This window comes from Sycon ciliatum, chromosome 2, assembly GCF_964019385.1.
Source record: "Sycon ciliatum chromosome 2, ocSycCili1.1, whole genome shotgun sequence".
NCBI lineage: Eukaryota > Metazoa > Porifera > Calcarea > Leucosolenida > Sycettidae > Sycon > Sycon ciliatum.
Window position 1 is genome coordinate 2,883,711 of NC_088644.1, and position 25,422 is coordinate 2,909,132.

The 25,422-nt window shown below is 47.1% G+C and overlaps 1 protein-coding gene across 1 annotated transcript in view; it reads right to left on the reverse strand.

The window, feature by feature from the left end:
• LOC135808245 (uncharacterized) overlaps positions 1 to 25,422 on the reverse strand; it is a 172,611-nt gene extending 147,189 nt beyond the window's left edge. Inside the window, exons 1-20 of the mRNA XM_065321411.1 lie at positions 25,175 to 25,422; positions 22,686 to 22,740; positions 21,347 to 21,500; positions 17,895 to 18,049; positions 17,593 to 17,622; positions 16,991 to 17,251; positions 16,264 to 16,308; positions 15,060 to 15,311; positions 13,686 to 13,988; positions 12,331 to 12,609; positions 11,657 to 11,938; positions 10,901 to 11,170; positions 9,831 to 10,439; positions 9,452 to 9,526; positions 6,523 to 6,653; positions 5,768 to 5,826; positions 2,388 to 2,644; positions 1,606 to 1,713; positions 832 to 992; positions 291 to 352 (exon numbers count right to left, since the gene is read on the reverse strand). Coding sequence (XP_065177483.1) covers positions 291 to 352; positions 832 to 992; positions 1,606 to 1,713; positions 2,388 to 2,644; positions 5,768 to 5,826; positions 6,523 to 6,653; positions 9,452 to 9,526; positions 9,831 to 10,439; positions 10,901 to 11,170; positions 11,657 to 11,938; positions 12,331 to 12,609; positions 13,686 to 13,988; positions 15,060 to 15,311; positions 16,264 to 16,308; positions 16,991 to 17,251; positions 17,593 to 17,622; positions 17,895 to 18,049; positions 21,347 to 21,500; positions 22,686 to 22,740; positions 25,175 to 25,267 — 3,641 coding nt within the window. The 5' untranslated portion in view covers positions 25,268 to 25,422. The remainder of the gene's footprint in view (positions 1 to 290; positions 353 to 831; positions 993 to 1,605; positions 1,714 to 2,387; positions 2,645 to 5,767; positions 5,827 to 6,522; positions 6,654 to 9,451; positions 9,527 to 9,830; positions 10,440 to 10,900; positions 11,171 to 11,656; positions 11,939 to 12,330; positions 12,610 to 13,685; positions 13,989 to 15,059; positions 15,312 to 16,263; positions 16,309 to 16,990; positions 17,252 to 17,592; positions 17,623 to 17,894; positions 18,050 to 21,346; positions 21,501 to 22,685; positions 22,741 to 25,174) is intronic.

A 25,422-nucleotide genomic window follows, 5' to 3' on the forward strand; every position in this document is an offset into this window, starting at 1 on the left:
GTAAGTAAGTGTTTTTATAACGAGTCGCAAATTCAACGATTGTCCAAAATACATAGGTTAACGAGAAGATACGTTAACGATCTTACACTCTCAGGCATATCCACACATAACACATACATGTACATGTATGAGGCCTTACAGCCACAACAGAACTTGCTATAACGAAGACATGCCACACACCCGTTAAAACGTTAGATTTACATGTCTGACAGTAGTAGCCATTAGAAACAATGCCCCGCTTGAGCTTGAGCAGACGTAAGCCCACAGAGCTGAAACAATTTCAAGCTCACCTGTCCGCCACAACTACCCGTCCACCGCCATCAACATGACCTGTGATTATGTCACTGCCAGCCTGCGAGCACAACAACAACACCGATGACGACGACGACGACGACAATAGGTAGATAGTAGGGCAGCAAAAGCAAAAAAAACAAAACAAGAGATCGATCCACATTGGGTTTCACCTTTTTTTTCAGTTACAAATGAAAATAGTATACGATGAGGAAGCTACCAAGCACTTCACGTGGGTGCAGAAGGGGATGGGAGGGGGGGGGGGGGTAACATCTGAGAGGCAGTGGGGTGAAATTAGGCCACACAGCTAACCCTGGACTATTCCTAGGGGTAACCAAATAGTCACAATATCACTGGCACACACGGTAGGCTCTCGGGCACACCAGCTTAGAAGCATGTTGGGAGTGAGGAGGGGCAATCACTCAGACTCATCCCAGTCTCAGAAAACCCAACCAGTTTGTGTGAGCGTACACGTGCAGCTTTGATAGACCATACCTTCTAATAACAATAATGTTGGAGAGTGAGTTGTGATGTACGTACCATACGCCTGTCATTGGATATACCGAATGCCACATACTGGGTGGCAGCGGCGAAGAGCGGTGAGTGAAGATTGATAGTTACAGACTGTGACCCTTGGTCTACCTTCCAGCGTGCGGTGAACGGACTGACTGTGCCAGCGATGGCTTCTGCTTCAAAGCTCCCTGCAAGCACATGTCATCCAGCAGTGAGTACACACAGTCATAACGCCATCATACTGGTATCATTTACAGAAGGAAGATTACATGAGCAACTACAACAACAGTGATCAAAGTACAATAGACACCCTTAGCAAACAACGGTAACGCTATTTTTTACGGTACTCGTACCTTGATCACTCAAATAGCGTTGAAGCTGCAGCGTAAAAACGTTATGGGGGCTGATTTATCGTTGTGACCAATGGTACGTTTTTTGGCCAAATATTGCATAGTCCGTACGCAGTTCACCTTGTATCGCGTATATGGCCCATATGGTGACATAAATGGTTGTACCGCGCGAAATCAAAGCTATTCTCGTGGCAACAGCGTACTAAAAATAGCGTGCATCTTGCTAAAGGTCGAGCCCAAATCACAGTATTTCCCCCCTTACGGTAATACCGTTACAACACAACATTGTTTGCTAAGGGTGCCTAATGTTTCTGCTACTCTACTCTAAGTTCTGTAGCTCCCCCCCCCCCCCCTCTGGAAGTTGACTATGGACACACACAGGGCTTGAAAAGGTCCTATGGCTCTTGTGCCTTAACACCAGAAACAGAAAAGGCGGCCTCGGCCATCTTACCTGAAGTGTTTGAGTTTCCCGGAGAGCTTGTAATCACCGCTGGTCCTGGGATAGTGGGTGTAGTGGTGTCTATAGCGGAGGCTGGCACGACGGTGGTGCTGGTCTCGCCTGGACAGTAGAAAACCAATCAAATACCCAGTTGATGAGGGTCTTCAAGCACACACGCACACTGTACAGTATGCATTGGCACGCAACACTATCACAGTTACATATGCAGATGTATGCACACATGCACACGCACACGAGCGCAAATACACACCTCAGGCCTTAGACACCCATCACTGGAAGCAATGACAGCTATGCTACAGCAAACGCCATAGCAACTTGTGCTGGGATGGCTTGTGAGGCTGAAAAATTGACTGTGTCGCAATTAGCCTGTTGTACACTGCCAACCTTTGAAGTGGTTTTCTCGCCAGTGAATGTAATACTTTTGGTCTTCCCTTTTTTTCCTTTTTCCAAATTTCCTTTCATTTGCCATCGTGAACATGCTGATTGTGAGAAATCGTGAAAACGTAGTGACGTGAATATTGGGCAGGTGACAGTACAGTCAGACCTCGCCTATCCGGTCCTCTTTTATCCGGTCCTCTTTTATCCGGATCCCTCGCCATCCGGATCAAAATCGTTGGTCACCGATTTACAGCATACGCCATGCATACATACAGTACGTGTGTTCGATAATCCGGTTCCCTCGCCTATCCGGATATTTTTGTGGAAAAGGCATGTGTGCAGCTATGCAAGGTCTGACTGTACATGTCGTCAGTGACTTGAATCAAGCACCTTACCCCGGCAGTATTCTGCTAGCTGTGTACGCTGTATCCAACGGTTGGTGGCATGGTAGCCGATACCACCGTTCACAGTGGCACCAGTAGCAAACAGTAGGTACTGTGTGCGTAACGCACTGACATCATCAAGTACGTCCTGGCTATCGCACGGAATGCTGAACGCAAACTCCACGTCAGCACCATTCTGACGGGCAGCAATTTCACTCAGCTGGCTACCGTCAATATCGAGAAATGGAGTGTTGCGTGTAAGGGCAAACCTGAATAGAAACCAGTAGGTGACAGTGCAGTAGCAGCAGCAGCAGCAGAAACAGAAACAGCAGCCACAACAGCAGCAGCAACAGCAGCAGCAACATCATCAGCAGCAGCAGCAGAAACAGAAACAGCAGCATCAACCGCTAACGGGCAAGAGGGAAGTTTACACACCTACATAGGCTGAAAATAATCCCAGAGAATTTGCTGAGGAATTCCAATGATGACACCAGGCCTTTGAAACTGACAACTACATATGGAAGAACTTGAGCAATGCATGCTACTTTTCACTGAAACACCTCTGCATAGAGTATCTAAACGGCAAAGTTGAGAAAAGAATCTTAACTCATTCAGCGCTAAAGACGCATACAGTCAACTTCGCTAATAACGACTGCGGATATAACAACAATTCGCGAATAACGACAGACTTTTCATGCCCAGAGCAAAGTCCATTCTACCTGTATACATATGAGACTTCGGGTATAACGACACTTCGCGAATAAGGACACTTTTCTGGTGGGCCGAGTGTCGTTATATGCAAAGTTGACTGTATATAGACGTCATTGAAAACGACACCAATGCGCGGAGGATGTATATACATGTATACGTCATTTTTCAATGCTGATGTGCCGACTTGTAGATCGCTCCGCGATCAGTTCCTATGGGCCACAGCGCTTGGGGACTACCCAGAGAGAGTCTAGATAGTCACCTGTTAATTTCAATTTGTTTTCAAGATAATTTCGACCATATGTGAACCAAATAATCTACGTGGAGATAAAAGTTTAATAATAGCTATGAAAAGTATGATTGCCGCAGACATCACCAAGCAACATGACAATTTGTTCAAGGTTTAGTTTGTTTTTCCCTTGATCACTTTAGTTCCGTATTTCCACTGATGATCGGAGCTTGAAAATCGATTCTGGAACACACAATACTAAACCTTGAACAAATTGTCATGTTGCGTGGTGATGTCTGCGGCATTCATACTTTTCATACCTATATGTGAACCAATCCAATAAATTTGCACATGGCAAGCAATAATACACTGCATCATACCATGCAGTACAAAGTATCAGGCGTAAATGGGATTCTCTACTCTGCTTACTCTATGTGCTTTGTGTAGGGTTATGGCATGGGGATGAAAACATTCCTGATATCCCACAATTCACCGCCCAAGCCGGCATGAAAGCCAACGGCCCACCAGAGGCGACCCCGTATGACTTTGCAAAGCTGTTCTTCACTCCCCGGGATCTATGACAGTTGCTGGTGGTGATGGGGACACACCGTGCCATGCAGAGCAGTACCTGCATGGCACGCTTTGGTGCAGGCTTGGCACGGCACAGTCGACTGAAGAAGCGGGTGCCCGTCCTGTGCCGGACAGGAAAGTGTTTATGAGCCTCTATCTGCTGATGGGCATAGAGAGCAAGCCAGAGATAGATATGTATTGGAGCACCACACACACACACTTCACTGCTGAGTACGCCAGTCTTCAGCATATCTATGCCACAAGATTGTTGGTGTGCCATGCTATCGTTCCTGCATTCCGCCGACAATGCCACCACTGATCCACAGGGCAAAGCTACGTCCGCTGATCAACATAATGTGCGGTCTGTTTCGAACGGTGTACACGCCAGCACGCTGTGTGTCCAATAACAAAGAGCTGGCGGCTTGGCGTGGCTGATTGCAATTCCGCCAGTATATACCCTCCAAGCGGGCCAGATTCGGCGTGAAGGTCTTCGACCATTGCGAGTCAAGTGGATACATGCGTGATTACATCATCTATGTTGGGAAAGACACGACGTTTGATGACCACATGGTGCGCACCCGGGCAAGCCCCGTACCGTAGTACCAAAGCTGATAGAGCCTCTGCAAAACAACGGTTATCAGCTGTACATTGACAATTGGTATACCAGCATTGAATTGGTCATTTATCTTGCACAGCATGGCACCATGATGTTCGGCACAATCCGGAAAAGCCGGCGCGGGCTTCCAAAACATGTCACAAACTTCCGTGATATGTCACGAGGAGAGTTCGTGTTTCATTCGTGGAATGGGATACTCTTCTTTGGACTGCCCGACACCAAGGAAGTGCATTTCCTGTCTACTATCCATACGACTAGTATCGTGGACAGCGAAGAGCGTTACGTACATCGCCTCCCGACTAAGAAGCTGGTGCTGGTTCATGATTATAACCAGTCTATGGGTGGCGTCGACAGAAATGATGAGATGGTGAGTTTTACACAGCGGCGAGAAAGACACAGAAGTGGTACAAGAAGCTTGCCATCCATCTGTTAGCAGAGTGTCTTCTGAACGCTTTCGCGTTGTATCGCAAATACATCTGCCAATCAAAGAAGCACTCCTTCATCACGATCGCATTGAACACCATGCTGCAGTATGGAAGGAGGTCTGGTGCTGCTGCTGCTTGAGCTGCTCCCCCCCCCCCCCCCCCCCCCCAGCCAGACCTGTTGCATGCTCTGTTCCTGCAAGTCGCCACGTGATCCGTAGTATACCGAGCACCCCAAAGAAGGAGAAGCCACAGAAGAAGTGTCGCTACTGCTCGCGGAACAACATCAGGAAGGAATCTCGGTACTGCTGCTTGAAGTACCCTGGCCAGCCTGGACTATGTGCTGCTCTTTGCTTTGCCCTGTGGCATGAGTAACTGTATATATGGCATGTACCTTATATACCTGTATACCTGGTCCCTGGTTCGAGTCCTGGTGGTGATAGTCAATTTTTTTTCTTCAGACTTTTCCCGTTTGCACCTTTCCCTCAAACCAAAGAACATTACCTGTAAAGCATATTACCTGTATATAGCTACTTTTCATGTCATAATTATATTCATTGCCGGTCTATAAGGGGGAAAACCCGTACATGGAGTGAAAAAGTGATACTGAATGCAAATTTCAATTTTTTCTATCTGCTCACTAGAAGCTTGCAGAGTGTTTTATGCATCGTAGAGTATGTAATGTTATTTAACAATCATCTCAACAGGCACCAGCTGCACTGCACCCCCCCCCCCCCCCCCTCTATCAAAAAGATCTCGAAGGTCTTTTCGCATAGACGACCTTTACATTTTAGTATCTGTCTCTGGAAGTTCAGAGCTCAAAGGATACAGTAAGGTCAAGACTTACTGATCCGTTACAAAGGCACCAGTGCTGTTCATCACCGCAACAAGAATGTCACTGCGCACCTGAACCAAAGTCAAACAAACGAACCAGAACACAGACAAAGAAACACACACACACATACACACACACACACAAACGCGCACACGCACGCACACACACACACACACACACACACAGGCAACACTTACAGGTGTTGACAGCTTGAGGCAAGGTGGAAGAAATGGCACTTTGAGACCAAGTACATCTTTCCTAAAAACCAGTGGACAGTTGGTAGGATCCTGGTCTATGGTCTATCCATATGAACCGCTATTTTAAGAAGCGAACATATCCTTGGACACGGACCCGCGTCTAGAACTGGGGCAAAGAAACCATCAAGGCCAACACTGCTCCCCATAAAACTGTCTAAGTTGAAATTCTTAAACTTAAGAACTGTAACATACATGTAGGCTGTACAGCAACGTGGAGAGCAGTACAACATACAAATTGCATGGTGCACAACATGACGTGTAACACGACGTGTGAGGTGTAATATGGCACATTCGATCACGAATAGAGTCTCCACTAAGAACAAGACCACATCGTGGAAGACTACCAAACTCTCATACAGACTTAGCAGTGACCATAGACATGTCCTGGTCACTTTACAGGGTGTCACACATATCTACAATAGAAACAATCATGATGGCTAACTCAAGCAAACAACTTTGGACGGCAGGTTTCTCCCATGTGTGTTGAACTTGACCCTGCGTTGATCTTACCATGTATTCATCTTCAGAGAGACCAACAGCAACATATCTTCCAGCCTGTCCACGCAATATGAACCGGACCTTTTGATTATCAAAGTCCACAGCCCACTGCGCGCTCATCAGTTCATTCTCAAACTTGCCGCCTGTAAGAAAGCAAAAGCAATTGCCAACACACTGTTCACGAAGCTATGCCAAAGACATGCAATGTCACAAAATAGCGTAGTACGTCTGGCATAGTCACGGTCCTGTGTGCTTTATCCCACAAGTGTGTGTGTGGAGGGGGGGGGGGGGGGGGGGGGGAGGGGGGGGGGGGTGCGTGTGCGTGTGTGTGTGTGTGTGGAGAGGGGGGGGAGAGGTTGGCGTATACATGTACCATGGGACCAAGTGAAAGTGTCTGAGCGGCGAGAAGGCGTAGATCACTTGTCAGCAGCCGGCCACGCTGCCTGCTCCGTGACACGAATATGTATTGGCAGTGGCGGTATTGCACAGAATGCATGCCCCGTAACGTGAATACAATATACATACCGTATATTCTCTAATACAAGCGCCGTGCTTATATTTTTTCAACACCCCTCTACCCCGTGCTTATAATAGAGACCGTGCTTATATTGGAGACCGTGCTTATATTTTTTCAACCAATATATCCATACAGAGCCAGGAGAAATATATGACGGATATCATGCATGCAACACAGAATTCCACTCCGAAAGAAGTGCCAACAAAGAGAAACGAACACACACTTGCACAGAAACAAGGAAGATACCAGGTACGTGGCAGATGTCATGCATGAAAAAAACACTGAATTCAAGCCGACACGCACACACTCACACAGAGCGCGCGCACACACGCACACGCACACGCATGCACACACACACACACACACGCACGCACACACACACACAAAGAATCAAGTTTCGAGTCCAGTTTCAGTTTAAAGATCGCAGTCGTCATCGTCGTCGTCGTCATCATCTTCCCCACTCTCCCTCTCACTGCAACTTTCTCCTCCTTCCAGCACCTCCACAACCATCATCTCCTCTTCTCGCTCGTCATGCTCTTCCTCCGGTACAAGTACGGGCTCAGAGATGGTATGGCTGCTCGACTTGGATTTCAGAACTTCCATACCATCGGGGATGGGACCATTCGGCTTGAAGCAATGGATCTGGTCATCCTCCAGTCCATGTAAGTCGTTGGTGATGCCACGCGCCTTGAAGGATTTCTCAATCAAGTCGGTGGAGATGCCGTCCCATGCATCCACAACCCACTGCAGGTACGTAGCAATGGGAGGTGGTCGGGGATTGCCGCCGCGGGTAACCTCCTTCTCCGCATCACTGGCCATCCAATCCTCGTGTGCTCGCGCAATGGCAGCCTTGAACGGTTTGTTCCACGACACGTCTGGAGCTTGCACATACTTGGTGCAGCCACCAGGAACAACAGCACTGTGTATTTTAAGCTCCGACATGACGTTTTTGGTGTCTTGCGAGATATGACATCTAAAAGAGTCCCAAACGAGCAGACGTTTGCCGAATGCCAGGGGCCCAAGCACACGACGCAGAAAATCCTCAGTGAGGACATTGTCCATCCACACTCTCCCTGCCCAGGACAGAACAAGGCGGCCTAAAAATTTGGTTACGACTTCAGGCAATGGTCGCTTCCGATTCAGCAGCACATACGGCTTACACTTCGTGCCATCCGCGCGTGCACACAACATTACGGTGATATGAACCTTGTCATGGCCAAGCATCTGCACAGTTACGTCCCTAGCTCCACGACTCTCGATGCAGCGTTTACCGATGGGGTCGACCCACACAGCGGTCTCGTCACAGGCAAAGATGTTTCCCGACTGATAGCTGTGTTGTCGGCGCAGCTCCCGGAGGTACAAGACAAAATTGACAATTTTGTCGATTGAATCTGCTGGCGGTTTCTGACATGTCGTTGTCGTCGCACGCAGAGTCAGCTTATGACGACGCAGAAACTTTTCCAGCCACCCAATACTAGCTCGGAATTCTCCACAGTCTGGTAAGTCCTTCGCTATTTTCTTTGCTTGGAGTCGAATGAGGCGTCGAGAAACAAACTGACGCTGTTCACGCTTTTCGTGAACCCAATCCCGAACGCGATCATTCACCATCTTGAATCGAAGTGTCCGGCCACCACCATGTACTCGTTTACTGCTGCCAGATTTCGCAGCTGATTCGAGTTTCACCTTCGCCTTTCGCCATTCTTGTATCTGCTTTCTATTCACACCGAACTTTTTCGCTGCCGCTGAATTCGACACTTGCTCCGCAAACTTCACAGCTTCTAATTTCCTTTTCACCGGCACAGAGTTTCTCTTCCTAGTCTTCACAGAGGAAGCAGCTTGTTCATCCATCTCCGACTAACACACTTCGTGGCTACGCACAAGTCAAACTGAAAGGTAAGGAAACGACGATCCAACAAACTTCAGTTACCCGGTAGTTCCTTCTTTTATCAAGAGTCCTTGAACGGTTCATGTACTGACCTGTACTCTGTTCCTGCAAATGAACGCATTTGAACACTGTACACACTCGTAGTACAGTGAAGTAGATGCGCTGCGTACGCGCGTGCAGTTTCATGACGTCATCATGACTGCGCATGATCCGAAACCCACTCCAGTACAAGCGCTGCGCTTATGATAGAGACTGCGCTAATAAATTTTCAATAGGCACTCACAGTGTGCTAGTATTAGAGACTGCGCTAGTAATGGAGACCTGCGCTTATAATAGAGAATATACGGTATTGCACAAGAGTGCATGCCCTGTAGGTAGGTGTCGAATGTTCCGGTGTACATGTAGCGACATACCGTTTAGCCACGGAATTCTGTACATGCGAGTGCTATTCCCGAGTGCTATTCCCGAGTGCTTAGCCTGAGTGCTCAGCTCGGGTTGTAAGCCCGAGTGCTTTGGAGCAGCAGTAACCCAATGCTCACCTGGTCCAATCAATGGCGGTAGTGGAGGCTGGGTTGTAACTAACACTGGTGTAGACGTGGCCTCCGTCAGTTGTGCTAAACAGAAGTAGCACGCACAGTTGACAACAAAACACAAAGACCATTGTGCTGGGCGTAGATGACTTCACCCACCAAGAAGCAATGATCCATGAAACCAATCCCAGGAAGAAAGTTCTAACTAAGCGGTATAGTGGAAGAAAGCCGTATTCAAATTATCACAATTCCACCTATACCATGCTCTCATCACAGGATTTATACACATTCAGTGTGCGCACACAAACACACACACACACACACACACACACACACACACACACACACACACACACCAGCAACACCAACAACAAGAAACATGACTTACGTGGTAGTGTGTTAGCCTCTGTCACGGTGAACTTGCCACTGTCCTCTAGAGACACAGCCTCACCAGAAAACACGCCATACAGCTCATAATCATACGTTCCAACGGGTAGCATAAATGACATCATTGATGTGTCAGGACGAATGCTATCCGATGCTATACTCCATGCTTGTGTGCCTTCGCGACGGTAGCGGATGCGATAGAATTGGAACGGCGCGCCGGAAATCCTCCACATGAAGGTATGTGGGAATATACCAATGGTCATCGGACTGGACGGCAAAGGAAGCCCAAGGTCTCCTGCTCCAATCTGAACTTGCTGACTAAACACATTGGCAAGAATGCGGAATTCATGCATGCCCGGGGATAGCAATGTGATTTGAGTTTCAGTTGTAGTCGGCCTCAGATGGTTAACACCAACTTGCCATTCTCCAAACTGTCCGCTGGGCAAGGCAGTGCGATAGTCCACAGTGAGGTGTTCTACTGATTGGAGAGCAGTTGCTGGTGGCTGCAGCCATCTAAGAGTGACAGGAACGGGCTGAGGAGCAGCTGTGGTTGGTGCTGCAGAGTCACTTGTGATTACTTCTGTTGTTGGTTGCTGAGGACTTGTGGACGCTAATTAACAGGGACGAACCAAACACACAGAAAACATTGACCAGAAAATGAGTGAATGAATCTTTGCCATTCTCTGGTTTTGTCACACAACAGGTGACACATGAGATGACAATAAGCGAAAGTGATCTCCTTGCATCAGAAGATCATTTTCCAAACTACATTCAATTAACGGTCCACTAGTTTGAGGGAAAGGTGTGTTTATATCGTTGCCAGGCCAATGAGTAGTTCTACCAAATGTGAAAGGTTTAAACTGTGAATGTGCAAGGGTCAATAACGCAAACATTCAACCTGAACTTGAACATGTATAAGACTTTGAAGATGATGTGCGCATCTAAGTAAGCAGCTGAAAATGGTGAACATTTTTCTTACTCAACAATGTCACCAAAAATCAAAAGGATGGCAACCATTCGGAAAGAATTATCAAGCTGCAGCAGAGTGTGGGTATGAGCGATGGAACATACCTTCGGACATTCTAACTGTCACCATGCCGGTGGCCAGTGCTTGGGGTCCACGTGCCAGTTGACCGACCACACGGTACTGGTAGAAGCCAACACGAGGCAGCCGCAATGTATACATAGTGGCAGTGGCTGGCACATTGTTGGAGGCGGTTTGCCAGCCACCGTACTCTCCACCGCCGAGATCCTCTCTGTACTGGATGATGTAGAACTGCAGCAACGGACGGATTGTCTCCAAAGGCTGGGGCCAGCTGATGTCCACGGAATAGGGAAAGTCTGTGTGTCGTGGTGAAACCATGGAACAAGAGTACACACATACAATGTAGGTGTGTTTATCGGGTTTTACTTGACTACAACAGACACAGTCAAAAGAATGAAGGAGGCATTTTTAGGGGCATGTATATGTACTTATTCTATACAGACTTTTTTACGGTAATAGCACATATCGATTCACCAAAGAACCACTGCACTACATCCTGTCTCCATCCGCAGCTGACAAAAGTTCTACTACCAACCCCACCCTGTTGCATAAAAGGATGGTGAGAGACAAAGAATGGAGATATGGGAGCAGCAGCGTGAAGAAGCTCAAACGGCCAGGATCTGTCAATCGCATACTAGACAGCAATGAGAGAACAAAGGTAACTGTGGAGCTCCCCGGGCATGCCAACTTCATGCAATGTACCAACGCAACGTTGTCATTCATCCTCAATGCCAGTGCACATTCCACGCCCGGTTATTTGTAAGCATAAGATAGCGACTGACCTATAGAGCCACTTGGTATGCCAACCTGCGTCAGAGAAGTGGCCAGGAGAGCGGCATAACCAGGGAAATGACCGATCAGGCGATACTCATAAGCACCAGCCATGGGAAAGTAGATCAGAGCTGAACCGCGGTCCGGCAACACATTCTGTGCACCATACGTCCAGGCCCCATACTGGCCAGCCCCAAATGACTGCCGATATTCAATGGAGTAATACTCTAAGCCGGGTGCGCCTGATGATTGCCACTCAATTAGGGCACGGTAAGGAGTGTTTGTTACAGCAGCTGCACAAAATAGGTGGAAAAAAAAGAGTCAAAGGCACTTGCAGAAGAAGCAACAGCAACAGAAATAGCTACAAACATGGTCTCCATCTCAAAATCCAGGCAGTCTGAGGCGCACTATCGCTCGCTGAAATCATACACATGTTCATCTACATACTAGCTGCTTCTTCACACACATCAAGAGCCACAGACGGACATTCACATCGACTTCACATGCATTACATGCAGGGTTTTAATTCAGTTCACAATCACTATGCCATGTGCCAATAATACAAACGTGAACGCGCACGCACACACATACACACACACACACACACACGAATACGCGAGGCAGGAAATTGTAACCAGCAGTTGTGGGAAGAAGTCTAGAGGAGACTGATAAGAAGAACACATACGTTCAACTCGAACAGTGAAGAATCCAGTGTCCACGCTCTGCTGAGAGCCGTCAAACTGGCCTAAAATCTGGTAGTTGTAGGTGCCCGGGGCTGGCACTGTGATGTTGTACGCCGATGCACTGACTGGGATGGAGTGGCTCAGTCGGGTGAAAGACCCGAACGTACCGGATATCACAATGCGATACTCCATAATGTAGTAGAGTATACGCGACACAAGGGCCGACGGTGTAGTCCACCGTCCGCTGACCGGGTACGAGGGCGATGTGTACAGGCTGGCCGCTGAGTTAGCATAGAACACAGGCATAGATTGAAACACAATTGAGAAACGTTGTAAAATAACGGAACTGGTTCGGATGTGCAGCGCTATGGGAATGGGTGTGTCCGCCCGAATTCCTTTCAGAGATGAAGCTGCAGGAAGTCTCAGCCCTTCTTCAGACAATTGAGAAAAGCGTAATTACAGAATTAATGGGATCCTCACACTACTAGGTAGATGGAGAGCATCATTTCTGCCTCAGCCGCATACTATCAACACATCATAATCCTAGCATTAGAGACGGAGCCTAATGGTAGGCGTCAGAAGATAACTCGGATGCAAATTTTCCACGCCAAGTTCCAAGGTCCAAGTACTTTAAATATACTTCCTCCGGAAATAAAAAAAATTGTGACTTTTTTGCACTAATTTTCGCTGCTGTCGTGTCGTTCTTTCTCTGGCTCTGTCAGCCTGAAACACCACTAGGTGACACTTTGGAATCGTAGGAAGGCAGCATGATTTACATCCTGGAACGCCAACAGTCATCGCAAGGCAAGGGTGTCGAGGTGTACACCAAGCGAAGCGAAGATGTTTTGCATTTTAGCCATCACGCACATTGCCAACAAAGGAACTGCTCACTTCTCGTCGTTGCCAGCTATTGGTTCAGAACGAGAGAGAGAGAGCAGGGAGCAATGGCACCGAGGAGCAAGAAGAGTGTCAAAGTGATAGCAGCTAGCGCTTTGAAATCTGTGGTCAGGGACGCGAAGAAGCTACTCCGTGACATGCGAGACCGCGTCGATCGACCTGCCACTTTGGGCGGTTCCAGCGGTGATGAATCGAGCAATGGCAACTCGACTGAGACTCTATTCCCATCAATCGATCTTGTATGTATTGTACACATATCCATGGAGCGTGTTGACGTGTTCCTCTTCCAATAGAACACTTTTATTGAGAACAGTAACTCCTTGAAAAGTCATGTAAAAAAGTCACGAAGTGTTCGTTTCCGGAGGAAGTACCTCTGCTAAAAGAGGAGAGAAGTCTAGAAGGAAACAAGATAGAGAGAGACACACAGGGTAAACGAGATGTACAATAGCATCAAACTAACCTTGTACTGTTGCTTCTCCCAGCGACACTGTGCTGGAGCTACCGTTGGCCGTCTGGCCTGTGATACGATACTGGAATGTGCCGGGCTGGGGCACGGTAATACGGCGTGTACCGTTGCTGGACACCGACGCGGGACTACCATCAACCCTCCAAGATGACCATTGACCAGTGGATGCCCGTGAACGATACTCAAACTGCAGCGAGACCAGCCGCTGTGTGGCGGCTTCGTCCAACTGCCACGTTACATCAAAAGAATAGCTTGCTCCGGGGGGTCCGGCTGGACCAGGCGGTCCAGAACTGCGAACTGCAAACAAAAGAATAGCATGGAAATTTGAAAGGGAAAAAAACTACCAAAAGAGTAAATATTTCCTGAAATAGATAGCTAGCATTGATCTAGAAGTGTTTTGCACTCAAACTTGTACACGCAAGTGGACACAAATAGTCAAGTATACACGAGAGTACATACCCCCCCCCCAGAGTGTGCAACTCCACAATCAGTGCTGTGCCAACATAATTCCAAGTTGACGTTAAGTTTATGATGCAATAATGTACACGTATCATCAGACATATCCTGGACCAGTGGTGGACAAGTCTACATTTGATCCAGTATATCATCTTGTACAAACTAGTACAAGCAAATAAGTGTGATGCGATGCTACCCTGTACGGACGCCGAAAATCTGAATCATAAAATGACATCAACTCGAAATTCTGTCGTGACAGTACTTGTACAACATTCGGGAGTTACACCCTTTGGGAGGGAGTATGTACTCTGGGGGAGGGGAGTATGTACTCTGGGGGAGGGGAGTATGTACTCTGGGGGAGGGGAGTATGTACTCTGGGGGAGGGGAGTATGTACTCTGGGGGAGGGGAGTATGTACTCTGGGGGAGGGGAGTATGTACTCTGGGGGGGGGGGGGGGGGAGTATGTACTCTGGGGGAGGGGAGTATGTACTCTGGGGGAGGGGAGTATGTACTCTGGGGGAGGGGAGTATGTACTCTGGGGGGGGGGGGGATGTAGTATGGGGAGGAGAGTATGTACTCTGGGGCGGGGATTACCGTATATTCTCTATTATAAGCGCCGTGCTTATATTTTTTCAACACTCCTCTACCCCGTGCTTATATTGGAGACCGTGCTTATATATTTTTTCAACCAATACATCCGTACAGAGCAAGAAGAAATACATGCTAGATATCATGCATCCCGCATTGATTTCCACCAAGACCGTGCTAATATTAGAGACCGTGCTTATAATGTTTCGAAAGGTGCTCACAGTGTGCTAGTATTAGAGACTGTGCTAGTAATGGAGACATGTGCTTATAATAGAGAATATACGGTATGTACTCTGGGTATGCATGAAGTGTATTGGTTGTTACCTGTGAGGCGGGCGCTGGTGATGATGGGTTGGCCTTCAAAGTTTCCACTACACACGTACACACCGGTGTCTGTCACTTGCACATCGCTGATGACCAGCATCCTGCCTCCCATAGCCAGGTGGTACTGGCCGGATGGTTTGGGAGACCACTCAATCTCCGTTGACTGCGATGGCGGATTAACATTGCACGTGAAGGACGCCGTCTCACCAGGTTGCAGTATAACATTCGGAGGATCAATGCTCAGTTGAACCACTACAAACCGAATTCAAAACAAAACACATCAATTTTTTATAGCAGATTTAATAGACCACATTACCAAGTGACAAGAAGCCGGCAAGCAACAATCAATTCCAAAAGGGAAATAATGATAATACACAGCTTACTGCATTAGATGCACACAAAAAGGTTCAGAAGAGGGACAATGGGCATGGTACCACATCCATAGTGCAATCTACTCAAGAGACAAACGTTGTAGCAAGAGTAGACTTTCAAATATAAACTTTGGGTACTGGCATGACCACGCGCCTCATACATACGTACACTCACGCACGCACACGTACACTCACGCTCACGCACACACACGCACACACACACACACACACGCACACACACACACACACACACACACACACACACACACACACACACACCTCACACATGCCCATCGCGGAAGCGATGATAGCGAACAGCTATGTTAGACATAGCAACTTGTGCTGGGATTACACCATTCAACAGCTTGCAATGCTGATGAATTGACCGCCACTATTTTTAGCCTGGTATCCACCACACAGCTGTTTGAAGTGACTTTTTCTGGCCAGTGAATCCCTATTTTTCATTTTTCATTTTTCCATATAATTCTTTATTTTTTTATATTTATTTTTTTACACACACACACCACACCACATACTCCGGCATACACTGGCTGTTGGTAACCACCCAGGAGAATGAAAGAAAAGTCAGGAAGAGTCCGAGAAAGAGAAGAAAGACGCGTGCGACCATAATCGTCGGGAATTGAACCCGCAACCTCTCGATTGGAAATCGACTGCACATACCACTGCACCATATGGGACACACACACACACACACACACACACACACACACACACACACACACACGCGCGCGCGCGCGCACGCATGCACACACCAACGAAATTCACCCAACATCTACTCTACCCCACACAGACTTGCAACTTATCTTGCTTACAAGTAGGAGCTGCAGTTTGTGAGTCACCAACAGACTGGCCCGGCACTGTAGTAGTAGTAGTAGTAGTAGTAGTAGTAGTAGTAGTAGTAGTAGTAGTAGTAGTAGTAGTAGTAGCAGACAAAACACAATTGAAACAGGTAATTATAACAGAGTAGAAAAATCTACAACAAATACTTAGAGGCAGTGCGCCTTAGCCTGCAATAGTGCTCAAACGCCTGGAATGGGCAGAGCGTAGTACACAAGAGGTACACAAAAGGAAGTAACCTAGGGCTGTTTTCGTTGTTACTCAGAGTTTCATGGTAAAAACCAATCATCAGACGACAGCAAATACTTATCACAACCTAGGACAAAGTGGGACAGAGCGTTGTTTTTGTCTAGCCATGCATCAAGAATTATCTGGCAATGATGATGAATTTAAAAAACGGGAATTGGCATATCACAATAGCAAGTTAGCAACAATGACCATCTGCATTGAAATTCAGCCGACGCCACCCGATACGTTATCATGGCGTGGAACAAAACCAGCCTTGGTACGAGTATAGCACTGGTTGTTGTGCAGTGCTGGCAGTGGACTGCTTAGGGTCAGGCCTCGTAATGTCTCGCTGTACCGTCCGAAAAAGTATCCATAGGGACCCATACGTGTCCGAACTGTTCCCACCAAGCAGCACACAACTACATACATCAACAACAAAAATTGAGAAGTGAGCGTATGCAGTGAACTACCAACCTGAGCTCGTGAAGACCTGTCCACTGGCCAGTACAGCAGAGACGCGCACCGCCGTGTCGGACGTGTCCGGTCGTACAAACGTCAGCACGGAGACACGCTCGTTGACGCTGGTGAAAATGACCGACTTGTTGCTCAGAGCAGCACCGCCACCACCAGGAGGTGACCAGGCTATGGAGCTCACCGCAATGTTCTCCGGTGTTACCTGAGCAAAGAATGTGATGCTGCCATCGGGGCTGCGTGATGCTGAAATGCCTAGCCGAGCTGCAACAGTACAACAGAGTAGAAAGCACCACAACACAACGATCAGTTGAAGGTACAATTTAGAAATAATGATCAGAGTGTCAAGGTGAGTGTGAAGGCTGGCCTCAAGCAAAAGTCCCTGGTTCAAGTCCTGGTGGCGACAGTCGATATTTTCTTCAGACTTTTCCCTTTTCCATTCCCTCAACCTACATGTATTAGAGTGTGAAGGGTGTTCAATTTTGCATCACGATAATTTTCCACAACTATACACCAGAAATCCTAGCCAGACAATCCAAGCACACAAAGAACATAGGACAAAGGACAAGAGAGAAGTAGCGGAAAGACACCAAAGTAGAACTAACCCTGCGAGGAAGAATTTATCCGGGTTGAGCCTGTAGCACCAAGCAAACACATGCACGCATGCGTGCGCGCGCAAACACGCACACACACACACACACACACACACACACACACACACACACACACACACAAGAACATACATGCACACTCATTCACTCACCAAGTTCTAAAATACGAGCAAAGCCTAGAGAGAGAGCCCAAAAATGGAATACTTCCCATGCCTCCAAGAAACGTGGTGTGCTCACAACAGCAAGAAGAGCGATAGAGAGCCTAAAATACATTAAGATAGGTACAAAGCACTTACTATCCAGGTCAGAGCTCTGTGATATAGCTGCCACACCAAGCGTACTAAGCTCCATGTGAAAATCAGCAGCTCGCTCTACAATCACCTTGGTCAAGTTGGCTGCTGACATTGCTAGGCGCTTTTCCCGATCTAGAACTAGCACTGTCAGCTTTTGCCTACAGCAAGAATAAGCAGAGCGACGCACAACAACAACAACAACAACAACAACAACAACAACAACAACAACAACAACAACAACAACAACAACAACAACAACAACAACAACAACAACAACAACAACAACAACAACAACAACAACAACAACAACAACAACAACAACAACAACAACAACAACAACAACAACAACAACAACAACAACAACAACAACAACAACAACAACAACAACAACAACAACAATTACTCTTATTGGCCACAGGCCATCGTGAGAATAAAAGATTTCAAACAACAACAAACAACAACAACAGCAGCAAACAGCAGCAGCAGTAACAAGAAGCAAACAGCATGTCTAGTGTCAAACGCACAGAATTTCATATCTAACATGGCCTTGACACCAGATCAATTCAATACGACATGTCTTGTCGATCTTATTACGGAGGTTCGGCACACTGAACTTTTGTTGGTTTTTGGGACGTCGGCAGAGGCAGCATCAGCCACAACAAAAGCCACAACAAAAGCCACAACAGCATCAGCCACAAGGTCGCACGCAGACAGATATCACATCGGAAGAGAGTGTCCCCGGTTTCATCTACATGAGATGGGCATGCCCCATGGCCCTCCCGGCCAACAGCATCAGGAGGATAATAGATCATCAGTCGCGGTGGATATATCATTTGCATCTGTCATCACATGGGCACATCAATACAGACACGTTGGTGCTCATAATTGCCGTGCTGAGTACTCCACTGTTCATTGCTACCTGCTCGGTTATGGTCTCATGTTTCCGCATCCCAGGTCGTCATTGTGGAGCCATATTCCTTGGTCCCAACGGTCCCCATAGTGCATATGCAGTTTATCAAGAATGTACATCTGGCATCAACGAGTAAGCCGCTCATAGAATTGCCCACTACAGAGGTGATGGCAGATGCTATTCGGATTTCAAACAGAAGCTGTTGCTCTCGGAAACGTGTGTCGGCGCAGACGTCTCCCTCATACAGCTACAGATCATTGGTGCCTTGGTCAAGGAAGACGGTATAGCTATTAGAGATGCTGACAAAAACGTGGTCACTGCTATCCTGAACACCAATAATGAGCTCTCAGTAAAAGCCATGAGTTATCACACACTCCTGCACCGTCGGAAGCCCACATCTGGCGAGATTAGTTACCATTTCTCGCTTGCCTCCTGTGCGTTTGTTGCTTATGGTGTTAATGTTTGTATTCAATTTGTTTTGTCCACGCTTTTTTTGGCTTGTTTCAAGAACACAGCCCCATGCTGTGTGATCAGTTGTGTTGAGTAAAAGCCACTTGGCAACTTGAGGACAAAAGCAGCTACAGGTATTATTGGTTCGTGTCCCCCCGATATGTTATGCCTCGGAATGCCTTTTCTCTGCACAGTCCTCACTGCCTGTATTAGCAGAGCGCTTCGCACAAGAGCAAGAACAACCTGAGGACGAACTGAGCTGCAACTTAAAAAGGCTCGTGCATAGAACAGTAATCAGGCGGTAGTAGTGATTGATACCAGGCTGTGCTATACATACAGGTATATAGCACAGGATGTGAAGAAACTCGACGATGTGCATGAGTGTGAGTTTAGCTAACAATTAGTCATCATCGGGAGCCTCTCTTACGAGCAAAATAAACAAATGAACATACACATATAATGTACCGTATTTTCCGGAGTATATGCCGCACTGGAGCATAAGCCGCACCCCCCCCCCCCCCCCCCCCCCATTTCTTGCCAAGAAATACAGGCATCTATCCTATTTATCACCGTTAATTTGATCATCGGAGTATGAGCCACCCCCTTCCCCCCCCCCCCCCCTTTTGGGTGAATTTCGAGTGTTCAAAAGGTGGCTTATACTCCGGAAAATACGGTAGTGCAAATGTAGTGTAACCCTTATCATACAGTACTGTGCCTACAAAAACCTGCACAGTGACTGCCTGCTTCACCATACACCTACAGGCAAGCAATCCGTTCCCTGCATGATCTCCATGTTTCTCCATTCCCACCCTTTCATCCATCTCAGCGCTACTGTGACCTGCAAAAACTTCTTCAGTGGTATTTCCAGTTGGCACGCAACACGTCTCTGCTCTTCTTCTGCTTGCACTGTACTGTATCTGCTAGCTGCACTGCTGCATGCTGGCAGCCACACTATCCTGCCTCACACCCCTACACAGCCTTCAGTTACTTCACACCTCTATAGGTACTAGTACTGTATAGATACCAGTCCCTAGTGAGTGCACCATGCATGCAGCTGAAATAGTCCTCAGCTAGTTCGCCTTCCATTTGTGGTGAAAAACAGACGCCCAGAGCTAAAAATATAGTGCTAATGGAGGGTGACTTCATTAGCCTACTCGAACTCAACGCATAAGAGGTGAATTTCCAGAAACGCTGTGTAATGAGCAGTTGTTGCGCTATATTGCACGATTGTTTCCTTTCTTCACACTTACACCTTCTCTCGTCATTCATTCTGTGTATGAGGTTACACTTTTACCGATATTGTTTCTGGCTACTTTTTTTGCGCTGTTTCTTTCATCTCTCTGCTTTTTAAATCCATTGTTCTTGTTCCTTGTTCCTTTTTGCTCGTATTCCACCACCTGCACCTGATGAGAAGCATAAAAAAATTGCTCGTGAGGGACTCGAAGTTTGTTCTTTTCCTCTACAGTGTGATCGCATGTTTGTCCCCGAGAAAAATACATTGTATTAATGAGCAGGAAGTGGTACTTTCTTTTCAGGCTTGACAAGTGGAACCATGAGTTCCGGAAAGCGGTCATGAGTCAGTCAAATGTTACTAATTTCGGCAAGAAGCGCGAGCTGAACGTTGGAGGCAGCCAATTTGAAATAAGGTGCAGTACAGAAAATATCTAGTTTTCATGTTTATTGTAGTTTCGCAGTTTGCGTAAGTTAATACAATGAAACCTAAGCTGACTACTCACGGGACCCCGAAATGCGGTCCCCGTGTAAGGGTGGGTGCCCTTAATCGGGTCATGTTAGTGGCAGTGGTGTCCTGGATTATGTGGTCCTCTAGGACAGGCGGGCGCCTTGCCAGGTTTACTCCTGGCCTATCGTACAATGTGACGATGGCACCGGATGAGAATCACACGCTAACAGCATCATAACTCATCCTTACGTTGAAAGGGAAGATTACACGAGCACTGATTTAATTTCAATATTAAATCTTGTCTCCTCGTCAGCCATTCAACAACCTAAAAGCTATCTTGGATCTGTACAGAAGTAGCGGCATTCACTAGTGACATTCACTCTAAACATTCGCATACTAATAGGCCATACTTACTCTCCAGCAAGGGAGGAGGCTGTAGATATATCTTCAATAGTGACGATGTAGGACTCAATACCCAGTATGGACTCCAGGGCCAGCATAACCTGCTGTGCCAGGGCATGCCTCTGTCCAGGGTGATACGAAACCGCCCACAGTATGGACTCGGCACCTAACACACACACACACACACGCACACACACACACACACACACACACACACACACACACACACGCGCACACACACACACACACACACACACACACACACACATACATACACACACACACACACACACACACACACACACACACAAATATGCACACACATACACATACACGCGCGTGCGCGCAACATCGACCACAACAATGACTCCAGAACAACATCGAGTGGGAAAGAACAAAACTGCGGAAATGTCAGTCAAGGGTGGAGAGACCAGGATTGAGGAACAAGACGAGAACTCCAAAATCACCATAAAACCTCTCTCTTCTTCTCAGATTAAACTCGGATGGAGAGCCAAGAATTAAACTTAAAAAAGAGAGGACCATAATTTTACAAGTACCCTGCTCATAATCGTTAGCGTTGGACAAAATGGATAACTTGTAAAATCTATCTCTTCTTCTCAGTTTTATTACAAACTATAAACTGAGTACAATACTAGTACATGATGTCAGACAGGAGGCCGCGGCAAGTCGTAACAAGGAGCAAACACGTACTCCCGGTGCAGCACATGCACACTGAACTAACAATACAGTATGTACCTTCCAACTACCATCTATCCATCTATGTAGTCTTTACTGGCACTACGTGAGTACGTCCTCTGGCTATTCTTGAGATTGAAGAAACGTGAGGGAAATGAGCCCATCGTGGAGGGAAGCTACAACCACCTTATCAACACACCACGTAAACATCGTTTTTTTTTACTGCACTACCCCTGATCATGTGTAAGCAGATGCAGCGCGAAGAGCAAGACAAAGAATGGCCAATTTACTAGGTTAGGTGGAGGAACAAGAACACACGACTGCAACGGTTACGGAGCTGGAAAATAGTTTCACTGGCACACAATTTTCTTCAAAACAAAAAGAGTGAAAGTTCTCCCTTTTAGCTTTTTCACCGCTTGCCATGCGTCCTCCCTCTCAAGGGCAGGCACTCAGGTGATTGACCATTGTTGCAATAGTTAAAAACAGGAATGAAAGCACCCTGTCGCATTCGGCAACTATACCAGGTGTGGACACACAGTCGACAACATGAGAATTAGAAACTGAGCAACATCCATTTTCAGGACAGCGTTTGCAAACGCAAAGTGCAACGTGGAAAAGGGAAACATTACGTGCAAACATCGAAAGCAAAACTCACCACTGCCAACGCCAGCATCCTCATCATCCACTGGTGGAGATACAGTATTCACCACCTGAAAGAAGCAAAGGCAAGTATTTCCTTCGGGTATTCTTGCAATGCAAGTCCAAGAGCACCTTGAACAAGATCATGATGCAGCAAAAGCAAGCTACATGTAGCAATGCAGTTTGAATCTCCCGCAAAACGGCGGATCCACGTGGAGGGGAATGACGTGAGGCTACGTCATGCATGCTACAGGGCCGGATTTCAGTGCAGAACTGTAGTCTACAAAATTAATGTATTACATTTTACATTTTAAGAGACCTGATCTATCATTCGATGGTGCCAAGTCAGGGAGTCGTACCGGTATACCATGATACCCACGACTCCCTGTGCCAGGTCCGGTAGGCATTGGCGGATAATGCTCGAAAAGGTGCCAGATTCTGCTCGAAAAGCAGTGAAATTGACAGAACCACACAAACCTTATGGCGGGCAATTCCTCGAATTCTGCTCCATTTCTTTATCCACATACCAAACATGCATGAAACTTACCAGAAAAGTACCCGGAATTCTGCCAATTTTTCTGCCGGCATTATCCCGGCGGCAAAGGCCTAACATGTACCGAGTCTGTCCAATTCCCGAGGAGGTTTTTAATGGTTATAGGGGGTGGACCTGTGTGGGACCAAGAGAACTTGCGGTAATGCGTGGCGACAAACTCGGACATTGAGTCCGACGATCACTGATCGATCAGTGGACCTTTCTTCCCGCACTATGGAGGCAAAAGATGTTATGGTCACGGCGGGTGAGTCAGCGGAACCGCATATGAGCGCTATCATGGTACATGTACATGTATACAGCCGTGTGAATAAGCGGAACCACTCATGAGCGATATCATGTACACAGCGCCGGAGAGTCGGCTAGTGCATGAATGTACATATACAATGTAGATTGCACCTCACGGTGCCATGCCTTTGCCAAAGCGTATAACCTTTTACGACAAGGTGTTCTGACTAAAATGACTGCGGCTGCTCGCCTGGATTTGTAGCCTGGAGGGTTGCCCACATCTAAATCTGCTTGGGCATCTGTTGGATTACAGCCCCCCCCCCCCCGACCAAGTCAGAGTACTTCAAAAGAAGTAGTAGACTAGTAGTAGCAAGAGTCCATCCACTGTTTACTGCACTCTTGGTAGTACGAGTGTTTGTTGTTTTACTGGAGCAATCCGGGGCCCTACATACCTAATGTCTTGTTACGGGGTACTACCCTAGGTGATCACGTAAGATGCTAATAAATTGGTGGCAAAGGAAGCTGCCTGGCGACATTCAGGTGCCGGAAGAGAGTTCCATCTGTCTGCAGCCAGGTAGGTATCAGTATCAAACGGCCCGGCAGATACGTGTAGCCTGGAAAGTAGGCTGCCAAGTCATACTATCACCATACGGTACAAGCGTGACTTGTAATGGCACCCAGTGGGTACAACCAACCATGTACATGTACATGTAGGCCGGTCTACATGCAAGGTACCCTGTAAGAAAGCCTTAGGCCTGTGGGGATTGCCCTATCAAAATTTGATAATAATAATTTTGATGCATGCAGCTAGAATTCCATATTCAACCTAGTAGACTATTGTATGCATGATCTATAAGACACATACAGTACAACGTTCTAGTGAAAATACGAAAACCATGAACGTGCCCATGCATGCATGTACTCATGATCAGGAGTTGAAGGGCAACTGTGAGATTTGAAAGTTGTCATAGTAACCCTACCATCCTGGAGTGTGATCTGAACACAAAGTCACAAGTCAATGTCTATGGCTCAGAGACATGCTATGACCTGTGGCTGCAACCCATTACAACTTCAAACTGAGTTGATCAGCCCAGCACTGACAATTGCAGGGGCATTCTTGCAGGACTCCAGGAGGACAGGACCACAGAAGTACTTGTGTAGCCTGGAGGACTTGAAGTTTACACTTTTTGGAATTTTATACCAACAATACATGTCACCCCCCCCCCCCCCCCCTTTGCATACCCATTACAGCACTTGCAATCAGTCATCATCCCACTCCATCTACCCAGCCTGAATGTACTTTGAAGTATCAGTAATAATTGTAGCACATTTCCTACGTGTCCGCTAGTATGTGAACATCTCCAAGGGAGCAGACGATGAAATGTGAGTGTAAAGAAACGAAAGATGGCATGCAGCCCCGCTCTAGCCGGACTATTGCTTGTACATAATACATGTACATGACATTGTTCATGTTCATGTATTGCTTGTACATGTAGCAATACTACTACCATTACAATTTACATGTACATGCACTGGTAAAAATACTACTTGTAGCGCTATCAATTTCTGTAATGAATGAATGACGGCAACTGTATTGTCTGAATGAGACATTAGTGCAGCAACCAACACGCCCAGCACGACTCAACATGGGACGATAGCAGAATGGCTGTAATGATTTGCTACATTTGCATTTGAGGCGGTGTAGAGGATTTTCACGCAACACATACCTGCGGTGTAGCGTGTTGAACAACACACAGGAGCACTAGGACGAGAGCTGGTCTGTAGGCCCGGCTGGCCAGCCGGCCTAAATCCATCTGCATCTTGTCAAGCGCCTGCAGTAGCGCCTCTACCTTCCTCTTTCTACTCTTGCTGGTCTATAGAATTCCAGTGGACACAGGTGCAAGCTTTCGCGTGAAACAGCAGAACGGAATTCTGGACTGTGTCCGGATCTTGTCGACTTCGTTCGCTGTTCCAA